At 31.1% G+C, this 21,738-nt stretch overlaps 1 protein-coding gene across 2 annotated transcripts in view; it reads right to left on the bottom strand.

Annotated features, from left to right (window-relative positions):
* Positions 1-20,496, bottom strand: part of LOC134721244 (laminin-like protein epi-1) — a 75,768-nt gene extending 55,272 nt beyond the window's left edge. For both annotated transcript variants that reach the window (XM_063584075.1, XM_063584085.1), the window contains exons 1-15: positions 20,043-20,496; positions 14,527-14,763; positions 12,456-12,626; positions 11,849-12,059; positions 11,290-11,408; positions 10,711-10,801; positions 10,078-10,174; positions 9,360-9,544; positions 7,122-7,259; positions 2,887-3,024; positions 2,323-2,460; positions 1,762-1,899; positions 1,159-1,335; positions 417-575; positions 86-185 (exon numbers count right to left, since the gene is read on the bottom strand). In XM_063584075.1, coding sequence (XP_063440145.1) covers positions 86-185; positions 417-575; positions 1,159-1,335; positions 1,762-1,899; positions 2,323-2,460; positions 2,887-3,024; positions 7,122-7,259; positions 9,360-9,544; positions 10,078-10,174; positions 10,711-10,801; positions 11,290-11,408; positions 11,849-12,059; positions 12,456-12,626; positions 14,527-14,763; positions 20,043-20,459 — 2,516 coding nt within the window. In that variant the 5' untranslated portion in view covers positions 20,460-20,496. The remainder of the gene's footprint in view (positions 1-85; positions 186-416; positions 576-1,158; positions 1,336-1,761; positions 1,900-2,322; positions 2,461-2,886; positions 3,025-7,121; positions 7,260-9,359; positions 9,545-10,077; positions 10,175-10,710; positions 10,802-11,289; positions 11,409-11,848; positions 12,060-12,455; positions 12,627-14,526; positions 14,764-20,042) is intronic.
* Between the last annotated feature and the right edge of the window lie 1,242 nt (positions 20,497-21,738).

Below are 21,738 nucleotides of genomic sequence, written 5' to 3'. Positions count from 1 at the left end.
TTGACATTTTAGATCTTGAACTCTTACCTTTGACATTTTAGAACTTGAACTCTTACCTTTGACATTTTAGACATTGAACTCTTACCTTTGACATTTTAGACCTTGAACTCTAGGTTTGCATGGACATTGTCCTGTTCTTTTGTTACAAACATGGCTCATTGATCCACCAGTATCACAATTACAGGCTGCAAATTAAAATAACAGAGGTACAGGTGGTAAAAATTATCCTTATTTTCAGGTAGACCCTTTTTTTAAAAGATTTTAGAAGTATAAAAGGCATAGTGGGTGAATATCTGGAACCAAATAAAAATCAACCTAATTTTCATTTAGGTATTTACCAGAACTTGCTCCCAATGATGTTAGTCAGTTTTCAAACAACCATCTTGCAACAATCACTTTATTGTCATAAAACTTACCAACACATCCAAATGAGTTTTCTCTATCCAGACTGTGGAATCCATCCTGACAAACATCACATCTTTGACCTCTCACACTAACTTTACATACACATTGTCCAGAACCTGGGTCACACACATGTAATCCTGATGCTGTTCCTGGCACATGACAGTCGCATGCTGAAATCAAAATTAAAACTCTCAATTGCATTGAAATCATCACATAGAAAACATTTCTAATGAAGAACTGTCAATAGTTGAATACATGTATGTGAATAGTACACATTTTTTTACTCAAAAAGTGGTTGGTAGATGGTATGCATGTTATACACCACAAACGACAATTGATGATTTTTATTTTTAACTATTTTTTTGTGTTTTTTAATATATATATATAATATTTTTCTCTTTATTATAGTATATATTGAAGTCTTTTTATGTTTCATTTCTTTATTTGTAATAAAAAATCAAATAAATCTGTCACTCCAATAATAATTGTGAGATATGACTTTTACTGTATGCTTTCCCTTAATCATTCATGTCATTCATTATATGATAACAAGATAGAAAAATATTTTAAAATACCAATTATAGATTTATTAAAATGATGTTTACTCAAGAAGGAGGAATGCTTTCATCTTGAAAATTGAACTAACTCAACCTTCATTAAGTCCCAGGAAACAACATATTTAAATTTGTCAAATCCTATTCATGTTATTGTGGAGACACAATTTGGTAGTTGAAAAAGATTCTACAAACTTACGTCTACATCCCTGTGGATTATTTCTGTCCAATCCATAATAGCCTGGTTTGCATTCGTCACAGATGTGTCCCCTGACATTTTCTTTGCATTCACACAGCTGACCAACTGGTACCTGACCACACCCACCCAATGGGTAACCAGGTACTTCCATAGCTCCAGCAGGGTTGCAGTTGCAGGCTAAAATATGTGTAAGTAATGTTAAAAACATTTGGGCGTAAGAAAAATTCATCAGTAAGATGGATTCAATTTTAAACAGAAAATGGACATAATTATACCACATCGCCTAAAGTTTTTATAAACACATGCTAATAAAATCTATTATATAAAGAAAGTTTATATTCACACTCAATATTATCTTTCTACTACTTCACATGTTTCCAAAATTGAATAGTTTTCTTTGATCAATCAATTTTTTGCAGACTAAACATTTTAATTTTGACAAAACAAAAACAGTTGATAGGAGCTGATACAATAGTTATCTCCCATTTAATCAACAACTCATTATCATGTTTAAAAACTTGGTCTCGTGGCTTTAAATGTATAAAGTTCAAGATGAAGTGATACATATAACTTTATTTTTCTTTGGTTTACATTCCAACTTACCTTCACATTTAGGGAAATTAAAGAAATTCTCTCGACATCTGCTACAGGTCAGTCCTTCAAACGTATCTCTACATTCACATTGGCCAGATATCTGGTCACATGACTGACGATACGATCCATATCGGTCACAATTACACGCTGAAATATATATATATATGAAAGTAACCTTAAAATTTGCAGGAAAAATATTGTTGATCAATGATTAATCTTCATGCACTAATTTACATGGACTTCAGGGGTTAAACAAACCATGTATTAAAGGTAAATAGGCATGTATTTAAGAATTTGAAAAATCAGAAAGATAAAGAATCCTTTGAAATACTGTGAAATCATTATTTTTCATTGGATACCAATTTTCAAGGATTTCATGGGTACAGATGAACCAATCTTCAACAAATTACAAATTTTCCATAAGCTTGTATGCAGACTTTGGCAGAACCAAGAAATAAAATGTCCACAAAATTGTAAGTTTTGTTTATTCCACGAAAATTGGTACCTACAAAAATAAATAAATCCACAGTAATCATTTTCATTGCTTCCCATTATCCACATTTCACTTACGTGAGCAGTCTGGATATCTGTAGTAGCCTGCAGCACAATGTTCACATCGAAGTCCAGCAAAGTTAAGACCACATGGACACTGTCCACTGCCAAGTTCACAAACCTCACTATTAGATCCAACAGCGTTACAGTTACAAGCTTCAAACCAAAAAAAAAAAACATCACTTATAATCTTTTATAAATATATTCACAAATTGAATAGACAAGAGTTTAAAACATCACTTATAATCTTTTATAAATATATTCAAATTGAATAGTTAAGAGTTTATATATTAAGCTTAAGATATTTTAAAGACACAATAAAGACCCTAAAATGACCTCTAGTTGCCTTTCAGTAATTTTGGTCATTTGCTAACTCTCTTATTGAAGAATATCACACATTTCCATATGTTTTTACTTAAAAACCGATTTAAATACTATCATAAGCAAGACCATGTATAAAGTTCTCAATACTGGTTCCGTGCTATTACAATGCTGTTTTCCTAATACTGCAATTATTTACTGGTTCCTTATCTACCCCCCAAAAGTAAGATAACATTAATAGTTATAAAATATCATCTTTACCTTCACAAATAGGATACCTATAGAAACTAGGTTTACAGCTATCACATCTAGGCTCTACAAAGTTATCTTGGCAAAGACACTGTCCTGTCACCTTGTCACAGATTTCTGGATGTGCTCCACTCTGATCACAGTCACACACTGAAAATATAGTTAAAAGCTAATTAAGTAATTCAGGTGTTACTTAAGATCTGATTCTTTAAAACTATACTTAGGCTATGAACTATCAACCAGATGCTCCGCAGGGCGCAGCTTTATACGACCGCAGAGGTTGAATCCTGAACGGTTGAGGAAAGTATGGACACAACATTCAAGCTGGATTCAGCTCTAAATTTGGATTGTGTTTAAATAGTTGACACAGCATAGGTTTCTGACACAGAATGAATGTGGTCTAATGAACTTTAAAAAAAAAATTGCTTCTGAGCAATTCACTATGCTGTTGAATAATAATCCTCTCAAAAAAATATTTGAAGAAATTTTATTTTTATTTATGAAATCTAAAATGAGAAAAACTTTCCCTTATTCCAAAACTGATCTCAATTCAAATTTCTATTGGAGTTTGCAACAATAACTGCTCATTTAAATACATCATAAAATATTAAAATGTAAAAAAAAAAAGTGCTTGTTATCACTGAATGGTAAAGATTGTTTAATTTATCAGTTGGTAGTAATGGTGAAAATACATTGATTATTGTATAAAACAATGATTTAAGTTGATTCAACTACTATTCTGGACAAAGAAAGATAACTCAAATTTACAAAGAATATTGAAAATATCTTGCTATTGCACAAATATCTATTCTGGACAAAGAAAGATATTTCTATTGCACAATATTGTGAAATAAGATATTTCTTGCTATTGCGCAATACTGTCAATTGAAAATATCTTGCTATTGCACAAATATCTATTCTGGACAAAGAAAGATAACTCCAATTGAAAATTGATTGCTATTGCACAATATTGTGAAATTATATATTTCTTGCTATTGCGCAATACTGTCAATTGAAGATTTCTTGCTATTGAAAAATACTGTGCAATTGAAAATTTCTTGCTATTGCACAATACTGTACAATTGAAGATTTCTTGCTATTGCTGAATAATGTGCAATTGGCATATCAAAGAACCCCAATTATTCAATTTTTGATGAAATCAAACAAAGTTTAATTCTGGACCCCGATTAGGACCAACTTGAAAACTGGGCCAATAATAAAAAATCTAAGTACATTTTTAGATTCAGCATATCAAAGAACCTCAAAGATTCAATTTTTGTTAAAATCAAACTAAGTTTCATTTTGGACCCTTTGGACCTTAATGTAGACCAATTTGAAAACGGGACCAAAAATTAAAAATCTACATTCAGTTAGATTCAGCATATCAAAGAACCCCAATTATTCAATTTTAGTTTTGGACCCTTTGGGCCCCTTATTCCCAAACTGTTGGGACCAAAACTCCCAAAATCAATCCCAACCTTCCTTTTGTGTTCATAAACCTTGTGTTTAAATTTCATTGATTTCTATTCACTTATACTAAAGTTATTGTGCAACCAGATGCTTCGCAGGGCGTAGCTTTATACGACCGCAGAGGTTGAACCCTGAACGGTTGGGGCAAGTATGGACACAACATTCAAGCTGGATTCAGCTCTAAATTTGGATTGTGATTAAATACTTGACACAGCATAGGTTTCTCACACAGAATGAATGTGTTCTAATGAACTTAAAATTTTTGTTTTCTCTTAGAGCAATTCACTATGCTGTTCAATAAATTTTCTTTTTATTTATGAAATTTCAAATGAGAAAAAATTGAACCCAATTTTTTAATCACATCCCCCTTTCCCTTATTCCAAAACTAATCTGAATTAAAATATTCTAATGGAGTTTGCAACAATAACTACTCATTTAAATACATCATAAAATAAACTGTAAATAAAATGTAAAAAAACTGCTTGTTATCACTGAATGGTAAAGATTATTTAAATTTATCAGTTGGTAGTAAAAAGTGAATATACATTGTATATTGTATATAACAAAGATTTAAGTTGATTCTGGACAAAGAAAGATAACTCCAATTAAAAAAAAATCTTGCAATAAGATATTTCTTGCTTACTATTTTGGACAAAGAAAGATAACTCTAATTAAAAAAAAATTTGCTATTTCACAATATTGTGAAATAAGTTATTTCTTGCCATTGCACAATACTGTGCAATTGAAAAGACTTGCTATTCCACAATACTTAATATAATAATTTTAGATCCTGATTTGGACCAACTTGAAAACTGGGCCCATAATCAAAAATCTAAGTACATGTTTAGATTCAGCATATCAAAGAGGCCCAAGATTTTAATTTTTGTTAAAATCAAACTTAGTTTAATTTTGGACTCTTTGGACCTTAATGTAGGCCAATTTGAAACGGGACCAAAAATGAAGAATCTACATACACAGTTAGATTTGGCATATCAAAGAACCCCATTTATTCAATTTTTGATGAAATCAAAAAAGTTTAATTTTGGACCCCGATTTGGGCCAACTTGAAAACTGGGCCAATAATAAAAAATCTAAGTTCATTTTTAGATTCAGCATATCAAAGAACCCCAAGGATTCAATTTTTGTTAAAATCAAACTAAGTTTAATTTTGGACCCTTTGGACCTTAATGTAGACCAATTTAAAACGGGACCAAAAGTTAAGAATCTACATACACAGTTAGATTCGGCATATCAAAGAACCCCAATTATTCAATTTTGATGAAATCAAACAAAGTTTAATTTTGGACCCTTTGGGCCCCTTATTCCTAAACTGTTGGGACCAAAACTCCCAAAATCAATACCAACTTTCCTTTTATGGTCATTAACCTTGTGTTTAAATTTCATAGATTTCTATTTACTTATACTAACTTTATGGTGCGAAAACCAAGAAAAATGCTTATTTGGGTCCCTTTTTGGCCCCTAATTCCTAAACTGTTGGGACCTAAACTCCCAAAATCAATACCAATCTTCCTTTTGTGGTCATAAACATTATGTTTAAGTTTCATTGATTTCTATTTACTTAAACTAAAGTTATTGTGCGAAAACCCAGAATAATGCTTATTTGGGCCCTTTTTTGGCCCCTAATTCCTAAACTGTTAAAACCAAAACTCCCAAAATCAATCCCAACCTTTCTTTTGTTGTCATCAACCTTGTGTCAAAATTTCATAGATTTCTATTAACTTAAACTAAAGTTATAGTGCGAAAACCAAGAAAATGCTTATTTGGGCCCTTTTTGCCCCTTAATTCCTAAAATATTGGGACCAAAACTCCCAAAATCAATACCAACCTTCCTTTTATGGTCATAAACCTTGTGTTAAAATTTCATAGATTTCTATTCACTTTTACTAAAGTTAGAGTGCGAAAACTAAAAGTATTCGGACGACGACGACGACGACGACGACGACGACGACGACGACGACGCCAACGTGATAGCAATATACGACGAAAATTTTTTCAAAATTTGCGGTCGTATAAAAACCAAGAATAATGCTTATTTGGGCCCTTTTTTGGCCCCTTATTCCCAAACAGTTAGAACAAAAACTCCCAAAATCAATCCCAACCTTCCTTTTGTGGTCATAAACCTTGTGTCAAAATTTCATAGATTTCTATTCACTTAAACTAAAGTTGTAGTGTGAAAACCAAGAAAATGCTTATTTGGGCCCTTTTTGGCCCCTTATTCCTAAAATATTGGGACCAAAACTCCCAAAATCAATCCCAGCCTTCCTTTTGTGGTCATAAACCTTGTGTTATAATTTCATAGATTTCTATTCACTTTTACTAAAGTTAGAGTGCGAAAACTAAAAGTATTCGGACGACGATGACGATGACGACGCCAACGTGATAGCAATATACAACAAAATTTTTTCAAATTTTACGGTCTTATAAAAAGCATTATAGAATTAATATAATTTTGTAGAAAATCATCAAGACAAATTTAAAGTTCAGTTGACTTATTCATAAATTACATCAGGTCCAAAGGAAATTAAAAATTTGAAGAATGGAATGAAAATTAAAAAAAAACAATTTTAATACCAGAAATTTATTAATAGGAATACTGTAAAGCAATTGTTGGGTATTCCCTTACAACAGCTTATTTTGTGTTTATAATTGATTTTAAACTTCTTCACTCATTTTGTAAACCTTTGACTTTAGTTAGCATGTTAGCTATTATTTACGTCACCTGATTACAATGATTACAATTTCTGCTCATTACTTACATGTGCAGCTAGGGAAGTCATAATAACCATCAGCACACTCGTTACAGTTCTTTCCATTATAATTAGCTTCACATGAACACTGTCCAGTGGTTACATCACAGACGTTCGACCTTGACCCTCTTGTATCACACTCGCAAGCTAAAAAGAAATAATCATATTTTTATTAATATAGAGGAACCAGTGTTTGAAAAAGGTTTGTAACTTTCAAATGCATTCAATTCTTTTTTAAAACTTTAGTATATCTTATGCTATTTTATATTATAAATATGTATACTATCACTTCAAGTAGGATGTTTTTCACATTATGGACTCAAACATTCAGTTCATATCTAAGCAGAGTTTATACATATTATTTGCAATTATTCAAAATTAGCATAAAAGTCTTTCAAAATCAGGTTAATTTCATGCTATATATTCCTTTTCCATACCTGCCAACTTTTCAAAATGCCCATGGGGGTTTTGCTTTCAAGATGGCTGTCATAGACCTAAAAAACCTTCAAGGGGGCCTTCATATACATTTTAAGGTAGCACTACAGTCTAACAATGATTTTTTGATCATATTTTTTTTATCACATAATTTTGAAGTAAGTATTATTCTGCACAGTTTGTAAAAATCCCAAAGTCATTTTCATATCACAACAGGGAGTAAATTGATAACGAATTTAGGTAAATAAAAGCACATGGTAATTAATCTAAATATATAGGCATTTGGGAGGGGCTAATATGTCAATCATCTGTTGATACCAGTGTCCAGCTGTTAATCCCTAAACACAAGATAAATATTGTAGTCTTATCTCATTGTTTTGCAACACAAATAATTTATATAACATGGAAGTGAACAAAGAAAGAGAAAGAAAACTAAAGGGAAAAAATCTACCAAAAAGGACAAAAAGTACTATTGGAAAAGAGTGGGGAAGAATTTTTGAAAGCCTCTGACTGCCTGTATAAATTTCTTCTTCATTTAAATACAGTTTTATGAAATTTAACTAATTTTCAGTTAATGTGTATTTTTTCAGTCCCATTAAATTAAATGAATTTTCAAGAAAAGGGTGATCTTGATCTTTTTATGAACATGTTTTTTGATGGACACTTTTAATGTTCTAGCTAATTTCAGACATAGTTTATTTGTTTTTTAAAATTCAAATGAAAATTATTCTTTATTTATAGAGAATAATGATGTTAAACATTGATTAAATGCAGCTGGTCAATCATCTTATTCTCTTATCTAAGACTGTCTGGAAAGAGGCGGAGCTTTGTCTATATTTAATTTTATTGGTCATATCTGTGACGTCAAACTCCCGCCAAATGCCAAGTTAGTGTTGGACAGTTCACATATAATGCAAAATTTAAAGCATAAGAGCATCAAAGACACAAAGTGTGTGGTTTTATTGATATAGTAATGGTATCAGAACACTCCTGGAGTGTTCCCAGTGGAACATTTGTGTTTATATTGACGTTATAGGGGTTCTAAAGGGGAAATTCAGTGTTTAGGTCATTTCTCAGAACAATTTTTCATGAGAATTGTAAGGAAAAATTGAAAATAGAAACTTTATTGGTACCACCTTTGGCTTGACTTTGATATATATGATTAAAGGGTGTCTTTTCTACAATAACGTGTTCCAGTTTTTGGATATTTGTTTCTAAATGAATTTATAGGTCTCCAAAGATGAAAGGTGAAATGAGGTTTGGCACCCAGCAGTTAAATCAATATATCTTCTTACTGGAGGCATATATCAAAAATCTGAGACACGGTTTTGGAGAGTGTATATGGTTGATTACAGGGATGAAAACAAATTTTAACTACCATTTGACATGAATGTGCCATTTTCATCCAAGTTGGAAGACCACTTTTTTGGCAATAAATAAGCTATATTTTGAGATTAATCAAACCAAAAAGAAATTGATTTATAAATTAAGAAAGAGTTATATTTCAGCTTTAAAATGAGTTAAAGATTTTAAAAATCCATAGAGTAGTTTTTGAGAAATTAATCTTTAAAGACTGTTGATTGGAGTCAGAAAATTTTGACTGTAGTGCTACCTTAATGTTGTTTTTTGACTTCTTCATAATTTAAAAAGCCTCAAATCATTGTAAAATCATTGTTTTGTTTAAAATTGTGGACAAAGTTGCTCTTTTAAAATTTCAATTTGGGATCAGACTCCATGGGGGAAATCCCCAGCAAATAGTGACAGTTGGCAGGTATCCTTTTCATATGGTCTAAACTTAAATAATGATTATACCTATACAATCTGGGAAGTTGTAAAATCCAAGCAAACACATGTCACATTTCTGTCCATCAAAGTTCTGTTTACAAGGACACTGTCCACCACCTACAGAGCCTACAGTACAAATGTTGCCATCCGTACCATAGAAATCACAATCACATGGTATACAGTCTGGGTAACCATAGAAACCTATGTTACATCTATAAATATAAAATTTTAAAAGTTGATATCTTATTATGTATCATGATAAGCATGTACAGATAACATAAAACTTTGAAAAATATCTTCTTTTAGAAATATGTTTACTATTGATGAACAATAAAATTTCATGGTTTATCTCCCTTTGACAGAATGTTATTATGAAAAATGGCTCATCAACATACTAAAACGTAATAATTTTTGATTTCCATAAATTAAGCCTTTAGTTTTCTCATATGAAAAGTTTTCATTTTTTCATTTTGGGCTTTGAATAGTTTGCTATGTGATAATGATTTTGCTTAATGTTGAAGGCTGTTTGATAACCTAAAGCTCCTAAATTCTTTGTCATTTGGTCTCATTGTCAATCACACCACATCTTCTTATTTTTCTATGGTATAAAGAAAACATGAAACAATCATATATTTTTTTGGATGGCACTTTATCTGGGATGTTCTAATATTCATATATACCGTCTAATCAATATGTTTTACCTGTCTAAATCTTGACCTGGTCATTCTAGCCAATATGATCTTACCTGTCACAATCTTGACCTACATATTCTGGACGACACTTGCATCTACCTGTTTCTTCTTCACAATCACCAGTAGAGAATTTAAGGTCACATACACATGCTAGGAAAAATTAAAAGATGAAAACAGTCATACAGTATTGGCTATCTGACTGATGGAGAACAGAAATAAATAAAGCACTTGTAATGCATATACATGCATGTTGCAGGAATTTCTTGGCACATTCAAGACCTGTTGGTGACCTTCTGTGGTTGTTTTTTCTATGGTTGGATTGTTGTCTCTTTGACAAATTCCCAATTTCCATTCTCAAATTAATTTTTTAATTTTAGTTCATATATATGTTTTGGGGTTTAGTATGATGACCATTTTCACTAAGCTAGTACACATTTTATCAAGAGGCCTGCCTCCATGTGCAAGATTTTTTTGCTGCGTTCAAGACCAATTGGTGGCCTTCAGCTGTTTTCTGCACTTTGGTTGGGTTGTTGTCTCTTTGACATGTTCCTAATTTCCATTCTTAATTTTACATTTTGTGATTGTCTGAGTCAATAGTAAAAATCTTTAAAAGATAGCTTCATCATCCAAATCTTAATTCTTTGAAAAAGTCATATATTTTTCAAGTATATTAGAAATAAACATACGTCTACATGCGTCCCTGGCAGCCTTGTCTACACCAGCTGGTCTATAAAACCCAGCCACACATTTGTCACAGTTAGTTCCCTCTGTATGGTCCTGAAAATTATTATTATATACTCAGAAATAAAATTAGGTTCATTTTTATAGCTAATAATGAAACATGTTTAAGGGCATACTTTACAGATGATAAAATTTGACTTTGCTGATTTTCTTTGGTGAATTGTTTATTAGGTATTGAAATTATGTTGAACAGTATTTTAAGCAATCTTGTTGATAGGCGAATAATGACATTGCCATTTCTTTCAATTGGTGCTTTTATTCATGCATACCTGTCAACCTCTGAAAGTGAAAAACATTGTTTTCCGATATATGCCTGCCTCCATTATTTTTTATTTTTTTTGTATAATGTTGGGTTTCTGTCTCTTTAATTTTAGTCCATATCTCCTTCCATTCATATCATTAAATAAAAATTAAAGTTTTGTTCCTTTGATAATTGTTTGCTTTTGCTGTGCATGTACTGATTTTGTGCCATGAATGGGTATACCATGTTCTTTGTTTTTAATATTATATGTAAGTCAACTTACCCTACAGTTCTGACAGACTCCACCTCCTACATAATCACCATAGACATCAACACTTTGTTTAAGTCTGTCTATCTCAGCATCATATAAACAATCATTGGTATGTCCATAACATTCACAGGCTGGTAAAATAGGAAAGGTGGTGAAATTACTGGCATATAGTTATTGGAAACAATTTACTGTAAACCAACTAATTTTGGCGAGCGATTAATTTTCGCGACTTTTGCGGAAAAAATTAACGCAAATTTAAATATGTATAACTTAGGTCTTTTCTTATTTATCTACATAAATCGTGGGGAAGTGAACTAGAAAGGGCTAAATAGGAAATATGTATCCGCGAAAATAAGTTGGTTTACAGTATTGTCTATGATCTGTTAAGATATTTCTAGAATTGCATTGCTTTTATCAGTATACTATATTTGTTTTACTATAATTTTCTGATCTTTCTTTCCTATTTATATGTCAATTAAAAATAGGTTGGGTATATCTATTAACCTAAAATGTAATTGATTATACATGTGTGAACATACTCTAAAAGAGATTGTAAGATTTTGAAACTTACGTTCACAAACAAATGGGTGTCCAGCTTTGGCAGGCATCCAAGACTTCTGTACAAATCCTGGGCAACAAGTGTTACACTGTTCTCCACACGTGTTGTGTTGACATTTACATGTGAGGAGGCGGGGATTGTTAGGGTCCCGATCACATGATTCAGCATGGCCATTACACACACATCGTCCACCAAGAGATATGTCTTTGATACTGTAGAAATACTGCAAAAAAAAAAGTAATTGAATGAGCATATAATTTGACAGACAGATATATCATGTGAAAATGGCGTCCATAATTCTGGTGTCACCACCTCCCGGTAAATGTATTTTCTGCACATATTTCTTAAGCTAATATATAAAACAATACTCGAACTATATAGTTAGCTGGATCACGTGACTATACACCCTAATATAAAAATTATTTACTGAATTATTTTTGGATTATTTAGGTAAAGTTTGAATGAAAGTGGTTCACTCAGGTCCCAAAGATTCCCCCATTGTATAGTATAAATAATTTAAACTAAATAAGTCACTTACAATCCAACTATTCACTACATAAAGATTTGTTTGCCTATAATATAAAATTTGGAATCCAGTATAGGAAGTGTTCTTACTCACCCTTCTCGTGACGGTTGGGTCTTGTCTAGCCACAGCCATCAAGTGTCCTAACAATGTCTTGGTTCTCAGGAGACGTAGTCTGACATTGGTTGCTTGTGTCCAGTCCTGCAGCTTCTCAGAAAAGGTGAAGTTCTTTGCATTTGGTCTGTTATTAACCAAGGATACAACAATCTAGTGAAAATTCAAAAGTATATGTTTATATATGTGTCCTGGATGCAAGTACATGTAACTGCAATCAACAAATATATAAAGGGTTAGTTGGTATAATATTTTGCATAAATAATGCCATTTCTAATGATCTATTTATTTCTCTTAGTTTTGATGCAAGCTAAATATTAATCTGTAAGGGCAATGGCACATTGGAATTATTTTTTTTATTTATGATTGACAGAAATGAGGTGGTCAAAATGATGGAAATTTGAATGTTTCCCATTTAATCTTAATAAGTCAACCTTAAATTATTCAAGGGCTCATTCTGTTTGTCACATGTCTATTCCAAGCTAGGAGCCTGAAATTTAATTTCCATGATGATTGTTTGTTGCTGTATATTAACTAATTGTTTTGTACATTATTCTTTTATTTTGTTGTTTGAATTGTTTTACATTTGGTCATGTCTGGGCCTTTTCTAGCTTGAGCTATGGTATAGGTTTTGCTCATGGTTGAAGGTTGTAACATTACCTATAGTTGCATTTATTTACATCATTTGTTTACGGGTCAGTAGTTATAAGACTTGAAAATTTATAATTCTTGATGGTCAACTTCAAGATCAGAAAAAAAAATGTTAAAAAAATCTTGAAATTATGTTAGCTTTTTCAAATGAATATCTTTTTCTCCTGAACAATGTAATAGGGCACTAACTATATATAACAAATTGGAAGTCATATAACTTGGACATAAAATATTTATCCAAACTTTTCTTAAGTACTTACAAACCATACAATAAATCTAGTGTTGACATTATCAAGTAGATATAGCCTAATACTTATACAGTAGTATCTCAAGTCTAATGTTTGTTAATATTTATCTTGATATTTAAAATAAATAAAACTTGAAGAAGCCACTTTATTAGACTTTAAGTGGAAAGAAAAGCCACAAATTTGTCTGATAAATACCTGTATATTGCTAAATATAGAAATAAGATTTAAACTAATATAAAGATCTGAAGAATACAAAAATCTCAAATATTCAAAGGTTCTGATGTAATATTATTTAAAATCTAAATTATTTAAACCTTATGATGTAATATAAAATAAAAATCTTAAATTTTGATCTAAAACAGATATCGTAATGGTGTACAATTTATCATTTATCTAAAGTCATTGTACTATTTGCTAATTGTTTTAATAAAGATTATTTTAGCTTATTTAGAAAATTAGAAAATCATTGTTCAAGTTTTTAAGGCTTTTGGTCCAGTTGGTAGACTTGTTTGTGTTTATTGTGATATTTAAAATAAGTATAACATGAAGAAGTTACTTAATTCGATATTAAAGGGATGGAAAAGTCACAAATTAGTCAGATGAAAACCTTTATATATTTGATATAAAAGAAATAGGATTTAAACAAATTCTAAGGAAGATTTAACTCAAGTTCATGGCTGTATCATTTCGAGTATTAATACTGTTACAATAAAAATGTGCCCTCTCTCTTTACCCTGTTGTTACCTAGGTTAAAGATGTATGACCCGAGGCTAAACAAATATGTGTGTGTTTAAGGTATCAAACCAACCCAAATTTTGAGATTCACACCTAGCATATTTTTTTACAGATTTGAATATTTATCATAATAAATATTGCTGTATATTAACCACTAACTTTGTGTCAAGATATGAGATTACTTATTTCAAAACCATGATAATTATTGTCAATTTGTTGATCCAAATGGAGAACTTCCAACTTTTTTCTTGAGCCTTACTACACAGTAAATCTAATTCTCAATCAAAAACATGTGATACATGTGTGTGTGTGTGCTCTAGAACATTATATATATATATAAAAGAAAAAATACAGGTTTGCAAATCTTTTACTAGTTTCTTCAACCAAAGTTTTCAGAATTATATGTCCTGGATATTTACCTCTCCATTTTCAAGGGGGACAATCTTGGAAAACTCTGTTGTACAAATAACACTGTCGTCTTCAGCGATTTCTTGATCTGCTGGAGTGTTAAAGAATTTGATACAATCGCTTGGAGTATCTGCAAAGTATTGCCATGGCTGAAAGGTTTTACCGAAATCCAGTGATCTTTCTAAAGCCCAAACTCCTGGTCTTGGGGAGTTGGCCATCTTGATGAAGATGTAAGCAACATGAAATTCCTGAAAATACATTATATTAATTAGTCAATGATTATACAAAAATAAATACCTGTATGTAAAAGACATACTGTGGATTCATTTATTTTTCGTGGGTACCAATTTTCGTGGATTAAGAAAAACTTCCATATTCGTGGATATTTAATTTCGTGGTTTTGCTGAAGTCTGCATACAAACCAATAGAAAAATTATCATTCTTTGAATATTTAATTTCTTGGTTTGACTGTGCCCACGAAATCCACGAAAATTGGTATCCAACAAATAATAATGAATCCACAGTATATGAATAAATCTGATCATGCATTGAAAAGTCATAAAGAAATAAATATTTCTGATGAGTGTAATCATATGTTTTGAACCAATTGAAAGAAATATTTCTTCTTATAATAGGTAAGGAAATGAAAATGAACAACAGAAAAAAAGATTTAAGAAACATTTTTCAATAAAAAAAAAACCATCCATTTCATACAGAATTAAGCAGAAGGCAGCCAATTTTTCTGTTTCACTAACTGGATTTTATGTGCATGCCTTTTATTATTTGCTTGGCCTTTAAAGTTGATGTACTTTAGTTCACTAGCTAAAAGTATCTGAAAAATTATCACTAGGCAGGAAAGTTAACCTAATATTTAATTTCAAGTTGGTTAACAAGTATGAAAAGATAACATTATATGCTTATTCAGCAACAAAGTAAAAAATCAATTTATCAAAAACTAGGTTTATTTTTTTGTGTTTAAAGCTATCTACCAGAAATATGAATGATTTCATGCATTAACTATTACTACAGTTTTAAATAGGAAGAAATTATTATTATTATAAGTGAAAACTGAATAATTATATACCTGTAGCTAAAATATTATAATATTTGGAAGTCTGGGTCAAGATTGTGAAGAAGATTAAATGCAAAGGGAAAGTCTACTTGGAAATGTCAATAGATCAAATGTGTTCCTATTTTAACACAAAATGTACACAATAGTTCATGCAGATATTAAAATAAACCCAAGAATTACATCTTGAATAAGAAATTATAAGACATTTTTGAGAAAAAAAATATGTGTCTTTAAAATTTGCTAAAGGAATGTAGTTGTTGTAAATTAAAAATAAAGGAACAATTCAGAGTCATGGTTCAACACTCGATTAATACCATTTTCTTCAACCCTCTGACACTTAAGAATTTAAATGATCACCTAGGAAAGTTTAATTCTAATGACAAATTTACAGATGAAAGACCAATAATACACTCCATTTCTATAGGGTCATTGTAAATCATCACAAATTATCAAATGTTAATACAGTTTCAGAGTTTTCTTGTCAAAATTAGGTTAAGAAACTATATATGTAAGCTGCTAAATATATAAATACATGTAATTTATATCAGAAAAGAAAAATAATTCACACCACATCTATTTTTCTATATTGAAAGGTTAGAATGGAATGGACATTTTCAAATTGTATAAAGTTTTCTTTCTTTACAATAATTCACTCTTGATAATGATCGATGCTCCCTACTTATGTTTTTCAATAATACTACCAGGTGACTTTGACCAGAGTCACATCCAACATAGATATATACATTGTACATTGTATATATTTTAAAACATGGGAAACCATTTCACTAAGTTTGATGACATTAAATAAATGAGGTGACCTCTGTTGAGGCTAAAATATGAGTGTACATTATAATTGTACAGGCTAAAATATGAGTGTACATTATAATTGTACAATGTTTTACAAACATATACATGTCTGGATAGTAATCAGTACAAAGTATGTCAGTGGAGTACTAACAAATGTATACCCTTATAACCAAAATTAAAATATGACCTTTCATCTGTGTTCTTGATATTAAATTAGTTCCTGTTCAAGCCAACAACAGAGAGATGCTGTATCTGGTCCTCTTTGAATGCCCTGCGCAGTGGCTAATCCAGCCATTTTAAAAAGGAGGGGGTTCCCAAAAAAGAGTAAAGGGGGGGGGGGGGATTCCAACTATATGCTCCCATTCAAATGCATTGATCGAAAAAAAAAAACAGGGGGGTTCCAACCCCCGGAACTCTTTGACCTTCTTTCCCTTATGTAGGTAAATGCACAAATCTTTAAATGCACCATGTGAGTACATAATGTATTATTGACCTATATTTCTTAATGCATTAGTTTTTTTAATGCCAGTCTGTTCATAATAATACATAACATCTGATAAATTATTTAGATAAACAATAACTTAATATCTATACATGATTACATAATAATATTGATTTTGTAATCCTTTTTGAACATTTTGATAAGGCTGATCTTTTGAACAATTAAAATGACTTGGAGTTATATTTGATAATTCTAACAATATTGGTTTCCATCCTTGTAAATAAGAACATCACAAGATGAGAAAAACTTTAAAGAATCAATTCTAAATCAGTGGCGGATCCAGGGGGAGTGTTCCGGGGGTTAGAACCCCTTTTTTATTGGACGATCAATGCATTTGAATGGGGACATATAGTTAGAACCCCCCCTTTTAAAATGGCTGGATCCGCCCCTGAAAATAATATGACTTTTTGTTCAAAAACAGGTTAAATAGTTATTTCTTTTATTATAGTACTAATATTATTTTCAACTAAATGTTTGGGACTACATTTTTTGTAAGTGTTGGAGGTGAATATTAACAAAATGTAAGTACATGTAATTCACAGTGAAAATAACAATTATTGACATTGATAAATGTTAATTGTAGCAAACTGTAATCCAACTCCATGTATCAAATGCTTTTCTGACACCATTCATGAATATCAATTTACACAAAATAAACCAGTAAATGGAATTCTATGTATTTCAAAATTGAGCATATTTTCAATCACTTCTTTTCCACCTGTACTTATAAATCTGTATATATATTAAGAAACTTATATTTTATAATTTTATGAATATTAAATCACTTATTCATTTATCACAATGTATATATATATTAATGCCAGTTTCTAAATTACATGAAAGCAACTTATCTACACATACAATGTAGATATGTGTACAATTTTAAACATGTGTTCTTGTTATGATAAGTCATATATCGTTGTCATAGAAACAAAATCTGCAAGATAGCAATTTGTTTTTCTTTGCTTATTGTAAGGCCATGGTAATAAATTTTCAGCAGTACATGTGTACTACCAGACAGACTATTTGACTAAGAACAATGTATATGTTGACTCCTTGTTTACTTTTGAATTATTGAGTTGTTGTCATATTAATTTATAGCCCACATCTGTAATCAATGTTGGCAAACATTAGACATTTGAGAATATTTTTATTTTGGAAAACATTGGTTTTTCTAAATAACCTTACAAGGCTTAAACTATTGCATCTTGGATTCTTAATATATAATGTATTGTTGTTTTCCTAATCAGGGGTATTGTGGAGCTTGATACATGGTTTGTGCAGACTTTTGATATTTGTAGCTTGATAAATTCACCACTTCAGAATCTAGTGCATTCTGGGAAATATTTCCAAAAGTGTACACCAAAACGTAGTGATAGGCTTAAAACCTGATTAACAATAGAAATTCAACTATGCTTTTTGATAATGATATTTTCATTTTGGTGTACAAACAGTGAGATTACCCATAATCCTTCAGATTCTAAAAAGGATAATGCTTATGAATATAAAGAATATCCTAATTTTTATGATTTCTGAATCAGTTTTCCAGCAAAGGGGGAGCCTCACAGGGCTGTAACAAGGATCTGCCTATGTCTTTTTTTGGAAACGAATGTTTCGGCATTTTGCCAAAATGGTCCAGAGATAGTATAACTATAGTACATTTGAAAATGTAATTTTTGTACCTATTTTTAATTTAAAATTATAATATACTACAGTAACAAGTATATATTCTGGTAGTAAGATTTCTTCTAGAAAGATCATTAAAATTACATGTAAAAACATAGACTTTGCACTCCTTATTTTCTTGTTGTATGTATCTAGTTTTAGCAGAACACATGAGAAGGTATCATAGTACATTTGTAAATGTATTTTTTGTACATGTAGTACATTAAATATACATGTATGTATACATTGTAAATGTACTGATATTACATTTCTAACATTTTTATTGACTCTAGTTTCACATGTAAAAGTATTTCTTACAATAGACAATACATTGTAGGTACTTGATACAAATGAATTCTTTATAATGAATCAACCTCTCCAGAAACCCTAGAGGTTATGAGATGGTCACGCACAGATGAAAGTCAACGAGAAAATATTGCTGCACAGGAAATAACTTCTTGTGAAAAACAGAATGAATGGGTTCTTATGAAATCGTTTATAATGTACTATCTATGTTTATACACATACATTGTATGGGGTTCAAAATGTTCTTGTACCCTGTTTCTAATAATTTTACAATTTAAGTCTGTGAAACTATAAATTTTCAAAACAGTTGGTGGCCTTGAAAAGAGTAAACTTTGAAGATATTTTATGCTAGCAACTTCAATTTAAGATTTAAGTCTATTCATCATGAAGGAAACATACCCGTAGCCAGGGGGGTTCGTACGAACTCCCCCCTGGAAAATAAATAAGTCAATGTTCTGTTCGAATTGTGACAACCCCCCCCCCCCCCCCCCCCCCCCCTTGGAAATTCCTGGCTACTTGCCTGGGAAAAATTTATGCAAATTTTTTTTTTAATCCCAAAAGTAAAATTTTGTATTCTATATAAATTTGAAAAGGGGGGTCTGTCAATTATTCTTATGTAAATGTGAAAAAAAATATCTATAAGTACAATTATACTTTTATTGTTTGAATTTAGATTTGTACACTACATGATCAATTTTCTTGTTATATATATATATATAACAAGAAAATTGATCATGTACAATGTACATGTACATTGTATTTGTGAACTTTTTCAAATTGGATTGCTTTAAAATGAATCTAAATTCAAACAATAAAAGTATAATTGTATTTATAGATATTTTTTTTCACATTTACATAAGAATAATTGACAGACCCCCCTTTTCAAATTTACATAACTATTAACAGACCCCCACCCCTTTTATATGGGCAGCTTTGTTTTTATTCAAGCTGTAAACAAAGTAAAAGTATTAGTAAATGATCAAATTACCTAAACCTTAGAAGAAAACAGAATATTTATATATGTAGTTAGTAAATACATTTTCACTTAAATGTTGTTCATTAGCATTGCCTCCCCCTTTTCAGTAAATAAGTATGTTACACAATTGCTCCCCTCCCCAGTCTCTTTGTTCTTGCCCCATGCATGGTATAAATAATATGAAATATAATAATAATACCTGTCCTAAGTTGATTGTGAGATTGACTTCGTTGTATTTCAAGTCCCGGGATAGAGGGGGACTCTGCCACCATCTTTCTGTACCATCAATAGCGAACTCTGCAGGATGTTCTTTTGTTGATCTGATGGTTCCCTCAGAACTAGGAACCTCGCAAAGATCACAATTTTGTCCTTCCATTATAGTAACTTCATTTGTTGGTGAAAATCTATTTCCATATTCGCCGGTTGCTCCTGTAAGTTTACAAAATAACTCTCGTCCTGAAACTCCAACTCCGCATGTTGCACTTGCTATTATTTCTTGTGACTGTGCAAGATTAAAGTAAGGCGGTGTTAAAAACTGTTCCTGTGTAAAAACTAAAACTGTTTTGTTTAAAAATAAAAGTAAAATCAGTAAGGGAATAACTTCCCACACCGCCATTGTCAAATCCTTTCATTCAATGAGTACAGAGTGAAATGTTTGGACTGTTCTATTTACCGGGGAGAGATAAGTCGTTTATTGATTAATTTCACAGGTATTTTGTGACATTTATGTTATGTCAATCATTATGTAATCAAGAAATATTTAATTGTATTTAATCTTAGACTTCAAGGTCGACTTTTAGGCATGTGTAAACAGTATAAGTTAAATATTGTAATAAATGAAACACCTTCAATAAAATGGTTGAACCCATCACGGCCAGATTGTATTACAGATGCATTTGCTTTGCCGAAATCTGTTTGAATAAATAAGTAATCATCATGCCGACACCCACCTCGAGCATATACTTATGAAAGTTATTCAAGTTATATAATAGATGTACGACTGAATGATCAATCGAATGCTGCACCAGTTACCTAAATAAAAGTACATTGAAGCAGAGACATATAATGTCTCTGATTGAAGGAAATGAACGCCACCATAGCCTATGTATATTGATAAGCAAAGATTAAGGGATCATTAAGATTTTGATTCTTATAGATATGATCAGATAATACCTCGGATAATACCATGCATCTTTATCATGATTAGTATTTTAAAATCACCATGGTGACTGAGGAAGAGATAGAATGGGCCATGGTAGATTTTATTATTATACTAGTATACCGGCGATCAGTGTAAAATTCAGTAAAATGTCGTAAATGAAATCACACAACTGTGTTAGAAGTAAGAAACAAGAAAGTAAGACCTGCTGATGTGAAAACAAAATATCATACAGTGGCGGATCAAGGGGGAGGGTCAGTCAGGGGGTTTCGAGCCCCCCTTTTTTGGGCGATCAATGCATTTGAAATGGGATATATAGTTGGAACCCCCCTTTGCCCTGGGTTGGACCCCCCTTTTCAAATGGCTGGATCCGCCACTGTCATATACTGTTACAAATGTTTTAAAACACTTGTCCTTTCTTGATCCCTGACAAAAATGTTGATGTCTCCGCAGACAAAATCAGATACTAAAAAAATCATGCAAAAGATCTTTTAGAGAACATACACTTTAAGACTCTTTTATCTTGCAATTATATAAAATCATTTCACATTTCACAATTTACCGTGACAAATATTCCCCATTCCAAACTAAAATACAAATTGATAGATGTGGTCCTGCTATTCTTTCATGAAAAGGCTTGCCAACGCGAATACAATTATTTTGTCTTAAACGTGAATACAAGTATCTTGTCTTAGAGATGGATCAATCCTACTTTGTAACAAAAATAATATCGGGC

Source organism: Mytilus trossulus, chromosome 1 (genome assembly GCF_036588685.1).
Source record: "Mytilus trossulus isolate FHL-02 chromosome 1, PNRI_Mtr1.1.1.hap1, whole genome shotgun sequence".
Classification (NCBI taxonomy): domain Eukaryota; kingdom Metazoa; phylum Mollusca; class Bivalvia; order Mytilida; family Mytilidae; genus Mytilus; species Mytilus trossulus.
This window is presented reverse-complemented; position numbering and strand designations above follow the sequence as displayed.